The sequence below is a fragment of the Thalassophryne amazonica genome, chromosome 5, assembly GCF_902500255.1.
Source record: "Thalassophryne amazonica chromosome 5, fThaAma1.1, whole genome shotgun sequence".
NCBI lineage: Eukaryota > Metazoa > Chordata > Actinopteri > Batrachoidiformes > Batrachoididae > Thalassophryne > Thalassophryne amazonica.
Window position 1 is genome coordinate 8,490,032 of NC_047107.1, and position 13,176 is coordinate 8,503,207.

General features: G+C 40.9%; 1 protein-coding gene across 1 annotated transcript in view; it reads left to right on the top strand.

The window, feature by feature from the left end:
* The window catches only part of dtx1 (deltex 1, E3 ubiquitin ligase), a 243,094-nt gene that overhangs the window by 206,969 nt on the left and 22,949 nt on the right, over nt 1-13,176 (top strand). Inside the window, 2 exon segments of the mRNA XM_034169704.1 lie at nt 5,735-5,779; nt 5,781-5,823. Of these exon segments, the coding sequence (XP_034025595.1) occupies nt 5,735-5,779; nt 5,781-5,823 (88 nt within the window).

Sequence of the window (13,176 nt, forward strand, 5' to 3'; positions counted from 1 at the left end):
CTAACTTTTGTCTGTTTTGGGGTCAAAGAAGGATCCCTGCTACTAAAAATAAAATTAAAAAAAATCTGAAATGGCTCATTTCACCTGGAAGATCTGAATGTGTTTTTATGATGCATCAACTTGGTGACTGAAAATGTGTATAACATCACGCCTTAAATGAAATTAATGAAATCTTCTTCTAGTTATGTTTTCAACTTTAATGAAGACAAAGAGGGACTGTGTGGAGTTTCACTTGCTTCTCCAGGCCTGTTCCACTGGATGTATGAGGAATCATCCAGCAAGTTAACATTTAAAGAAGTCTGCAGCCGTTCTTAAAGTGTGAAGTAGCAAATCTCTGAAATTATTTCACAGAGGGTAACGATGGCAATACAGTAAAACTCACATGTAATGGATTCAGGTGGACCAGCGAATTTTGTCTGTTGTAATCAAAATCTGTTTATGTATAAAACTGGGAAAATGAGTCACTCTTTTGTTCTAAGTCCATTGCACAGTAGTCCCTTAAAATCCTAAAGCCTGATTTATGCTTCTGCAACTCTGTACTCCGTGGCCATGCAATGACGTCAACGTGCGCTTGACTCTTTAAAGTTCTCTGTCGCGTCTGTATGCAATTTACAGCGGGAACAGCGTTTTTTTCTGGATTAATTTGTCCCTCAATGAGCTCCACTTCTTTATACTATGATCAACCTCCAAACCTACTGTACGTACAATTTTTCTCCATGAATTGCAGGTCATCTGAGCATTTTTTTTCTGACTTTGTGTTCTAAAGTTGGTCATATTTTTGTGGACTTTTCTGCCAAACGGGTTTGATCCCTGATTGAAATGTAATCAGTGTGCGGACTGCAAAAAGTTTTAAAATGTGACAGAGGAGGAAGGAGTGAAAAAGTTAAGTAAATGTGACAAATCACAGCCCTTTGCGGTCTCAGACATTCAGCAGGTGCGCGTCAGGCTGCGGGGAGGGTTTGCAGCCCCGCAGAGGGCTCTGATCTAAAGCGGCTTGGTTCTCCACACCCAGGGATATGTGTGAAACCTCACATGATATTACAGTGCAGTCAGCAAGCAGCATTTTGTTAATAATCCCCGGCCCTTGAATTACACCCTGCCTCATTTAGGTCCCGTGTCTGAGCACAGTTTGAAAGAAATGAATGGCCAGTCTTTTAATGAAGAAAATTAGGTGCCCACTTTCCTCGAATCAGAGTGTGTCAGTGCTGAACTTCATTTTGTACACAGCTGTGCTGGTGGTCTGTTTTATGACTTTTCAGTCAAAGTCAGAATTAGGGCTGGACAAGTTAACGCATTATCGCATTCATTAATTAACGGCAACAATTTTTTTTATCACACATTAATGCAGTTTTTGTTTTTTTGTTTTTTTTGCAAGTCTGTCGTTGACTGCTGCCACTGACATGGAGAAGGGCACGGAACTTTTACATGCCCATTTTAATTTTAAAGTGGTTCTAGACGGTGTAGTCGACAGAACCGAAGCCACTAAAGTTCTCCAGCAGTGAGCCCCGCACTGAGCGCTGGGGGAAAAGTCCTCCTACAGCCGCTCAAGTTCTCCTTGCAGCAAACCGCGTGCTGAGCGCTGGGTAATAGGGGAGAGCGGGACCAGCTTCCCCCAGAAAATTTTGAAATGTATAACCCTCTGAAACACTATTGCCTGCATTTTGAGCACCAAATTGTGTGAAGAAACGCCATAGTTTTTTTTTTTATTATTAATCTTTGTTACAGTCTTACTTTAAAGCCAAAAGAAACAAGGCATCAGGCCAAAACACAGAATAGTGTAGATGTGTGTCAGGAACATCAGAGCTGCTAATTTATACACAGCAGTTTATTCAATAAAATCCTTAATCAATCAATCAAACAATTTTATTTATATAGCGCCAAATCGCAACAAACAGTTGCCCCAAGGCGCTTTATATTGTAAGGCAAGGCCATACAATAATTACGTAAAAACCCCAACGGTCAAAACGACCCCCTGTGAGCAAGCACTTGGCGACAGTGGGAAGGAAAAACTCCCTTTTAACAGGAAGAAACCTCCAGCAGAACCAGGCTCAGGGAGGGGCAGTCTTCTGCTGGGACTGGTTGGGGCTGAGGGAGAGAACCAGGAAAAAGACATGCTGTGGAGGGGAGCAGAGATCAATCACTAATGATTAAATGCAGAGTTGTGCATACAGAGCAAAAAGAGAAAGAAACACTCAGTGCATCATGGGAACCCCCCAGCAGTCTAAGTCTATAGCAGCATAACTAAAGGATGGTTCAGGGTCACCTGATCCAGCCCTAACTATAAGCTTTAGCAAAAAGGAAAGTTTTAAGCCTAATCTTAAAAGTAGAGAGGGTGTCTGTCTCCCTGATCTGAATTGGGAGCTGGTTCCACAGGAGAGGAGCCTGAAAGCTGAAGGCTCTGCCTCCCATTCTACTCTTACAAACCCTAGGAACTACAAGTAAGCCTGCAGTCTGAGAGCGAAGCGCTCTATTGGGGTGATATGGTACTATGAGGTCCCTAAGATAAGATGGGACCTGATTATTCAAAACCTTATAAGTAAGAAGAAGAATTTTAAATTTTATTCTAGAATTAACAGGAAGCCAATGAAGAGAGGCCAATATGGGTGAGATATGCTCTCTCCTTCTAGTCCTCGTTAGTACTCTAGCTGCAGCATTTTTGAATTAACTGAAGGCTTTTCAGGGAACTTTTAGGACAACCTGATAATAATGAATTACAATAGTCCAGCCTAGAGGAAATAAATGCATGAATTAGTTTTTCAGCATCACACTGAGACAAGACCTTTCTAATTTTAGAGATATTGCATAAATGCAAAAAAGCAGTCCTACATATTTGTTTAATATGCGCATTGAATGACATATCCTGATCAAAAATGACTCCAAGATTTCTCACAGTATTACTAGAGGTCAGGGTAATGCCATCCAGAGTAAGGATCTGGTTAGACACCATGTTTCTAAGATTTGTGGGGCCAAGTACAATAACTTCAGTTTTATCTGAGTTTAAAAGCAGGAAATTAGAGGTCATCCATGTCCTTATGTCTGTAAGACAATCCTGCAGTTTAGCTAATTGGTGTGTGTCCTCTGGCTTCATGGATAGATAAAGCTGGGTATCATCTGCGTAACAATGAAAATGTAAGCAATGTCGTCTAATAATACTGCCTAAGGGAAACGTATAAAGTCAATAAAATTGGTCTAGCACAGAACCTTGTGGAACTCCATAATTAACCTTAGTCTGTGAAGAAGATTCCCCATTTACATGAACAAATTGTAATCTATTAGATAAATATTATTCAAACCACTGCAGCGCAGTGCCTTTAATACCTATGGCATGCTCTAATCTCTGTAATAAAATTTTATGGTCAACAGTATCAAAAGCAGCACTGAGGTCTAACAGAACAAGCACAGAGATGAGAAACTCTTCAAATAGACCATTCCTCTGCAGATGATCAGTTAGCTGTTTTACAACTACCCTTTCAAGAATTTTTGAGAGAAAAGGAAGGTTGGAGATTGGCCTATAATTAGCTAAGATAGCTGGGTCAAGTGATGGCTTTTTAAGTAATGGTTTAATTACTGCCACCTTAAAAGCCTGTGGTACATAGCCAACTAATAAAGATAGATTGATCATATTTAAGATCGAAGCATTAAGTAATGGTAGAGCTTCCTTGAGCAGCCTGGTAGGAATGGGGTCTAATAGACATCTTGATGGTTTGGATGAAGTAACTAATGAAAATAACTCAGAACAATTAAATAACTTGTAATTACAATAGTTTAAAGTAAAAAAAAGATTCTTTTGAAATCTTTCATGTTTGTCTGTAATTAAAAACCATAACTCATCTGTTGTTGTTGTTAACACCTTAACTGCAACTGCATAATCAAATGCTCTTAAGGGTTTGCAGAACAAACGTTATGGCACTTTCGTTCATATGGCAGAACATTTAAAATAAAATTGTGCTATACACTACTTTGAATTCAATTTCCCAGCTCTAGTCAAAATTAATATTATGTTACTCAATTTTTTGTTGTTTTGTTTGTTTTAACAAAACAGGTTAAAATCAAAGCATTCCATGTGGCAATTTTTCTCAATACGAGTGCCATTTCCTGAGTGAAACTGAAGCAGCCTTTTTACACGAGCCATGATTTTTTTAAAGTTTAGGCAGTGGTGGGCACAGCTAACCAAAAAGTTAGCTTCGATAGCAGCTAATCAGCTAATCTTTTATAAAGCTAAAACCGCTAACTTTCAGTATTGTCTCCAGCACATTCTCAGCTAATAAGTCGATTTTGAGTTTGAATACCGCGATCGTTTCTGATAGAATCAAAGCCGATCATAAACATAAACTGATGCTCTGCCCACTGCTGGAGGCTCCTGTTTGCTACTTATTTTGCAGCAGTAAAGCAGCTGAGAGGAGCTGAGCTCAACTCTACCCCAGTAAAAGGGGCCTGGCTGCCAGGCTGCCACAAAAAAATAAATAAATAAATAAAAATTGTTTTAGCAAGCTTGGCCAGTAGGTGGCAGTGTTCATGGCATTATTCAAGCTATTGGAAAAACTTTTTTTTAACAGGAAGAAACCGCCAGCAGAACCAGGCTCAGGGAGGGGCAGTCTTCTGCTGGCTGGGGCTTGAGCTGAACCTCTCCATAGCTCTCTGTCTGCTACAAAACATGTAGCAGACGGGCACTAAAATCTTAATTTTAGACTTCGCAAATGATTTTTAACTGTTAAGCCTGCCTGCCAAAAAAAATGTTAGCGTCTAAAAATTAATAGTCCCTGACGGTTTTCAAGGTTAACTGAAAAGCTAATCCGATAATGAAAACATTAGCTTTGATAATTAGCGATTAGCAGAACTGTGCCCACCACTGAGTTTAGGATATTCTCTCTCTCCTCTCTCTCATCATCTCTTCTCTCTCTCGCTCTCTCTCTCTCTCTCTATCTCCCTCCTCTCCTCTCTCTCTCTCTCTGTTTCCTGGGTAATTATTTATTTTTCCCTGGTAATTATTTATTTTTTCACATCGTTAGAGTTTTGGAGCTTTCCAGGACCATAAGCCCAGGTGGTCTGTGGACAGTCTGCATGTGAAGGTGAACACAGCCTGTGAGAAACAGCTGCACTGATAAACTGTGCAGCCTGTTGACAAAAACTCATCAAATCCGAATAAAGGTATTTTTTGAATAGTTAAACATGATTCACTTAAAGTGTGTGTCCTTTCACTTCATCTTGTGAGGTGGAGAGAAATCAGTGGACCAAACTGTATCCTTTAAAAATAAAATACAAACACACTGCTTCACTTTAATGTGCAAATAAGTACGTTTCAGATGATCAGCGCTGACCCTCTTTCTCCTAAAAGGCCTTATTTTACTCAGCGTGCGGCTTGTACCGCTTCGCTGCACAATCCGTCCAACGGCAAAAAGATTAAGTCAGAGTTTTTGCTCACCACCACCCCATGCATACCTGTGTTGCATGTCCGGTACATGCAAGGATTTTTTTTCTTAATGGAAATACATTGTGATGGGGCGGGCCGTTTTGTCTGATGTGATCAAATATCCGTTATATACGATGTTTATTACATGGAAAAGCATTCAAAAGCCTTGGGACTTTTGCTTTTATCCGTGAATGCCGGACGTCCGGCTTACACAATGAGGGTTTAGGCGAGTTTACTGTAAATGCTTTTTCCTGAGGGATTTTGATGTAATTGAAAATCAAGAAAACCTTGTAAGGTCTTCTGTGTTGTTGACATTTTCACCAGAACCAATGAGCACCCCAACCCTGGGAAGAGTTCAGCGCCCGAGGGTTCCTCGACACTGCTACCTCCCAGATAACGAGAAAGGCAGGAAGGTAAGAGTTGATATGTCCTGACCATTCATCTGCTTTCAGCTGTGGGACATGATGTTCCAACACATTTATGACCTGTGGTGTTTCTGCAAAGGAACCTTCGTTTCAGATTCTTGATATATTTACAAAACATGTTGGACACTTGCTCTGTATTTTTAGATTTTGATTCGTTTCCTTCGTTAATATTTTATAGTTTTGTATTGCTGTTATTGTGAAGCACTTTGGGCAGCTGCAACTGTGTTTAAATGTGCGATATAATAGACTTGAATTAAATTGACACTTGGTATTTTACCCATAGGTACCTTCTGGGAGGAGATGCAGTGATTGAGGATTGTTTTGTGCATATTAATGAATTTGTTACATGTCACAGTACTTTATACATCATATTACAGCCTGACGGATACTTTTTGTTGGCCGATACTGATCTTAGAAATCCGTAAAGTTTCTTTGTCAAATCTTTTTGACAGAGAATGCTGTTGGAGTCAGTGGCGGCTCCAGAGATTTTTTTCTGCAGGTGCTATGGGGGAGCTTGGCATTTTTATGAGGGTGCTATGAATAAGGCTTGTGTCACAATGGCTCCTCTGCTACTCCTCTCCCGGATTCACGTGCGTGCGTACACATAGCCACATTCTGATCTGCGACAGTCACGAATGACATACAGAATGACCAAAATCACACACACAAACCCAGGCTACTGTTCAATACAAATATCCGCAGACCTCCACATGTAGCCCATAGCCTAAAGGAAAAGATGTCAACAGCAGCAGAGAGAAGACTTTCACCTCCATTGATGTCTTCATAAACAGCACAATGCACATGTTGTTGTGGTTAAGAGCAAAAGCATGAATGATTTGGTTGCTGTCCAGAAGCCATGTTCTCTGAGGGTTAATTGCCAGGAGTGACACTGGGTCACTGGTTTGGACATCTCCTCTGGGCTTGACTACTGTAAGTCCCTGCTCTTTGGGATCTCTGGAAAAAACCTTCAAAGGCTCCAATACACTCAAAACAGTGCTGATGAAAGTACGTAAACAGGCACACATACCTATACTCCATAACCTTTTCTGGCTCCCCATCACCTACAGAATCCATTAAGATTGCTCTCAGCACCCACCAATGCATCCATGGCAATGCCCTCACATACAGTAGTTTTCAGAATAATACAACCCCTGGCAAAAATTATGAAATCACCGGCCTCGGAGGATGTTCATTCAGTTGTTTAATTTTGTAGAAAAAAAGCAGATCACAGACATGACACAAAACTAAAGTCATTTCAAATGGCAACTTTCTGGCTTTAAGAAACACTATAAGAAATCAAGAAAAAAAGATTGTGGCAGTCAGTAACGGTTACTTTTTTAGACCAAGCAGAGGAAAAAAATATGGAATCACTCAATTCTGAGGAAAAAATTATGGAATCACCCTGTAAATTTTCATCCCCAAAACTAACACCTGCATCATATCAGATCTGCTCGTTAGTCTGCATCTAAAAAGGAGTGAACACACCTTGGAGAGCTGTTGCACCAAGTGGACTGACATGAATCATGGCTCCAACACGAGAGATGTCAATTGAAACAAAGGAGAGGATTATCAAACTCTTAAAAGAGAGTAAATCATCACACAATGTTGCAAAAGATGTTGGTTGTGCACAGTCAGCTGTGTCTAAACTCTGGACCAAATACAAACAACATGGGAAGGTTGTTAAAGGCAAACATACTGGTAGACCAAGGAAGACATCAAAGCATCAAGACAGAAAACTTAAAGCAATATGTCTCAAAAATCGAAAAATGTACAACAAAACAAATGAGAAACGAATGGGAGGAAACTGGAGTCAACGTCTGTGACCGAACTGTAAGAAACCGCCTAAAGGAAATGGGATTTACATACACAAAAGCTAAACGAAAGGCATCATTAACACCTAAACAGAAAAAAACAAGGTTACAATGGGCTAAGGAAAAGCAATCGTGGACTGTGGATGACTGGATGAAAGTCATATTCAGTGATGAATCTCGAATCTGCATTGGGCAAGGTGATGATGCTGGAACTTTTGTTTGGTGCCTTTCCAATGAGATTTATAAAGATGACTGCCTGAAGAGAACATGTAAATTTCCACAGTCAATCAATCAATCAATCAATTTTTTTATATAGCGCCAAATCACAACAAACAGTTGCCCCAAGGCGCTTTATATTGCAAGGCAAGGCCATACAATAATTATGTAAAACCCCAACGGTCAAAACGACCCCCTGTGAGCAAGCACTTGGCTACAGTGGGAAGGAAAAACTCCCTTTTAACAGGAAGAAACCTCCAGCAGAACCAGGCTCAGGGAGGGGCAGTCTTCTGCTGGGACTGGTTGGGGCTGAGGGAGAGAACCAGGAAAGACATGCTGTGGAGGGGAGCAGAGATCGATCACTAATGATTAAATGCAGAGTGGTGCATACAGAGCAAAAAGAGAAAGAAACAATGCATCATGGGAACCCCCCAGCAGTCTATGTCTATAGCAGCATAACTAAGGGATGGTTCAGGGTCACCTGATCCAGCCCTAACTATAAGCTTTAGCAAAAAGGAAAGTTTTGAGCCTAATCTTAAAAGTAGAGAGGGTGTCTGTCTCCCTGATCTGAATTGGGAGCTGGTTCCACAGGAGAGGAGCCTGAAAGCTGAAGGCTCTGCCTCCCATTCTACTCTTACAAACCCTAGGAACTACAAGTAAGCCTGCAGTCTGAGAGCGAAGCGCTCTATTGGGGTGATACGGTACTACGAGGTCCCTAAGATAAGATGGGACCTGATTATTCAAAACCTTATAAGTACGAAGAAGAATTTTAAATTCTATTCTAGAATTAACAGGAAGCCAATGAAGAGAGGCCAATATGGGTGAGATATGCTCTCTCCTTCTAGTCCCCGTCAGTACTCTAGCTGCAGCATTTTGAATTAACTGAAGGCTTTTTAGGGAACTTTTAGGACAACCTGATAATAATGAATTACAATAGTCCAGCCTAGAGGAAACAAATGCATGAATCAGTTTTTCAGCATCACTCTGAGACAAGACCTTTCTGATTTTAGAGATATTGCGTAAATGCAAAAAAGCAGTCCTACATATTTGTTTAATATGCGCTTTGAATGACATATCCTGATCAAAAATGACTCCAAGATTTCTCACAGTATTACTAGAGGTCAGGGTAATGCCATCCAGAGTAAGGATCTGGTTAGACACCATGTTTCTAAGATTTGTGGGGCCAAGTACAATAACTTCAGTTTTATCTGAGTTTAAAAGCAGGAAATTAGAGGTCATCCATGTCTTTATGTCTGTAAGACAATCCTGCAGTTTAGCTAATTGGTGTGTGTCCTCTGGCTTCATGGAGAGATAAAGCTGGGAATCATCTGCGTAACAATGAAAATTTAAGCAATACCGTCTAATAATACTGCCTAAGGGAAGCATGTATAAAGTGAATAAAATTGGTCCTAGCACAGAACCTTGTGGAACTCCATAATTAACTTTAGTCTGTGAAGAAGATTCCCCATTTACATGAACAAATTGTAATCTATTAGACAAATATGATTCAAACCACCGCAGCGCAGTGCCTTTAATACCTATGGCATGCTCTAATCTCTGTAATAAAATTTTATGGTCAACAGTATCAAAAGCAGCACTGAGGTCTAACAGAACAAGCACAGAGATGAGTCCACTGTCTGAGGCCATAAGAAGATCATTTGTAACCTTCACTAATGCTGTTTCTGTACTATGATGAATTCTAAAACCTGACTGAAACTCTTCAAATAGACCATTCCTCTGCAGATGATCAGTTAGCTGTTTTACAACTACCCTTTCAAGAATTTTGAGAGAAAAGGAAGGTTGGAGATTGGCCTATAATTAGCTAAGATAGCTGGGTCAAGTGATGGCTTTTTAAGTAATGGTTTAATTACTGCCACCTTAAAAGCCTGTGGTACATAGCCAACTAACAAAGATAGATTGATCATATTTAAGATCGAAGCATTAAATAATGGCAGGGCTTCCTTGAGCAGCCTGGTAGGAATGGGGTCTAATAAACATGTTGATGGTTTGGATGAAGTAACTAATGAAAATAACTCAGACAGAACAATCGGAGAGAAAGAGTCTAACCAAATACCGGCATCACTGAAAGCAGCCAAAGATAACGATACGTCTTTGGGATGGTTATGAGTAATTTTTTCTCTAATAGTTAAAATTTTGTTAGCAAAGAAAGTCATGAAGTCATTACTAGTTAAAGTTAATGGAATACTCAGCTCAATAGAGCTCTGACTCTTTGTCAGCCTGGCTACAGTGCTGAAAAGAAACCTGGGGTTGTTCTTATTTTCTTCAATTAGTGATGAGTAGAAAGATGTCCTAGCTTTACGGAGGGCTTTTTTATAGAGCAACAGACTCTTTTTCCAGGCTAAGTGAAGACCTTCTAAATTAGTGAGACGCCATTTCCTCTCCAACTTACGGGTTATCTGCTTTAAGCTACGAGTTTGTGAGTTATACCACGGAGTCAGGCACTTCTGATTTAAAGCTCTCTTTTTCAGAGGAGCTACAGCATCCAAAGTTGTCTTCAATGAGGATGTAAAACTATTGACGAGATACTGTATCTCACTTACAGAGTTTAGGTAGCTACTCTGCACTGTGTTGGTATATGGCATTAGAGAACATAAAGAAGGAATCATATCCTTAAACCTAGTTACAGCGCTTTCTGAAAGACTTCTAGTGTAATGAAACTTATTCCCCACTGCTGGGTAGTCCATCAGAGTAAATGTAAATGTTATTAAGAAATGATCAGACAGAAGGGAGTTTTCAGGGAATACTGTTAAGTCTTCTATTTCCATACCATAAGTCAGAACAAGATCTAAGAGAATCCCATGATGCACTGTTTCTTTCTCTTTTTGCTCTGTATGCACCACTCTGCATTTAATCATTAGTGATCGATCTCTGCTCCCCTCCACAGCATGTCTTTTTCCTGGTTCTCTCCCTCAGCCCCAACCAGTCCGAGCAGAAGACTGCCCCTCCCTGAGCCTGGTTCTGCTGGAGGTTTCTTCCTGTTAAAAGGGAGTTTTTCCTTCCCACTGTAGCCAAGTGCTTGCTCACAGGGGGTCGTTTTGACCGTTGGGGTTTTACATAATTATTGTATGGCCTTGCCTTACAATATAAAGCGCCTTGGGGCAACTGTTTGTTGTGATTTGGCGCTATATAAAAAAATTGATTGATTGATTGATTAAAGTGGTGGGTGGACTCATTTACTTTTTGAGCAAAGCCAATAGAGTCTAATAATAGATTAAATGCAGTGTTGAGGCTGTCATTCTCAGCATCTGTGTGGATGTTAAAATCGCCCACTATAATTATCTTATCTGAGCTAAGCACTAAGTCAGACAAAAGGTCTGAAAATTCACAAAGAAACTCACAGTAACGACCAGGTGGACGATAGATAATAACAAATAAAACTGGTTTTTGGGACTTCCAATTTGGATGGACAAGACTAAGAGTCAAGCTTTCAAATGAATTAAAGCTCTGTCTGGGTTTTTGATTAATTAATAAACTGGAATGGAAGATTGCTGTTAATCCTCCGCCCCGGCCCGTGCTACGAGCATTCTGACAGTTAGTGTGACTCGGGGGTGTTGACTCATTTAAACTAACATATTCATCCTGCTGTAACCAGGTTTCTGTAAGGCAGAATAAATCAATATGTTGATCAATTATTGTATCATTTACCAACAGGGACTTAGAAGAGAGAGACCTAATGTTTAATAGACCACATTTAACTGTTTTAGTCTGTGGTGCAGTTGAAGGTGCTATATTATTTTTTCTTTTTGAATTTTTATGCTTAAATAGATTTTTGCTGGTTATTGGTAGTCTGGGAGCAGGCACCATCTCTACGGGGATGGGGTAATGAGGGGATGGCAGGGGGAGAGAAGCTGCAGAGAGGTGTGTAAGACTACAACTCTGCTTCCTGGTCCCAACCCTGGATAGTCACGGTTTGGAGGATTTAAGAAAATTGGGCAGATTTCTAGAAATGAGAGCTGCTCCATCCAAAGTGGGATGGATGCCGTCTCTCCTAACAAGACCAGGTTTTCCCCAGAAGCTTTGCCAATTATCTATGTAGCCCACCTCATTTTTTGGACACCACTCAGACAGCCAGCAATTCAAGGAGAACATGCGGCTAAACATGTCACTCCCGGTCTGATTGGGGAGGGGCCCAGAGAAAACTACAGAGTCCGACATTGTTTTTGCAAAGTTACACACCGAATTAATGTTAATTTTAGTGACCTCCGATTGGCGTAACCGGGTGTCATTACTGCCGACGTGAATTACAATCTTACCAAATTTACGCTTAGCCTTAGCCAGCAGTTTCAAATTTCCTTCAATGTCGCCTGCTCTGGCCCCCGGAAGACAATTGACTATGGTTGCTGGTGTCGCTAACTTCACATTTCTCAAAACAGAGTCGCCAATAACCAGAGTTTGATCCTCGGCGGGTGTGTCGTCGAGTGGGGAAAAACGGTTAGAGATGTGAACGGGTTGGCGGTGTACACGGGGCTTCTGTTTAGGGCTACGCTTCCTCCTCACAGTCACCCAGTCGGCCTGCTTTCCCGGCTGCTCGGGATCTGCCAGGGGGTAACTAACGGCAGCTAAGCTACCTTGGTCCGCACCGACTACAGGGGCCTGGCTAGCTGTAGAATTTTCCACGGTGCGGAGCCGAGTCTCCAGTTCGCCCAGCCTGGCCTCCAAAGCTACGAATAAGCTACACTTATTACAAGTACCGTTACTGCTAAAGGAGGCCGAGGAATAACTAAACATTTCACACCCAGAGCAGAAAAGTGCGGGAGAGACAGGAGAAGCCGCCATGCTAAATCGGCTAAGAGCTAGTAGCTACGCTAAGCTAGCGGATTCCTAAAAACACGCAAAGTGAATAATGTGTAAATAATTTAGAGGTGATTCAGCAGAAGGAGTGCTTTAGTTAAGGCACGTAAAGATTACACTGGGAAACAAATCGTAATCTAGATAACTAGATCAATCTAACTGCGCAGAGTAAACAGCTAACAGATACAGCAAAACACCGCTGTGCTCCGGAACAGGAAGTGTTACAATACCGCAGTGAGAGCCAACCACCAGTAGAGGCCAGTCATTGATGATATGGGGCTGCATGTCAGGTAAAGGCACTGGGGAGATGGCTGTCATTACATCATCAATAAATGCACAAGTTTATGTTGATATTTTGGACGATTGAAAGGATGTTTGGGGATGATATCATTTTTCAAGATGATAATGCATCTTCCATAGAGCAAAAACTGCAAAAACATTCCTTGCAAAAAGACACATAGGGTCAATGTCAATGAGCAGATCTGATATGATGCAGGTGTTA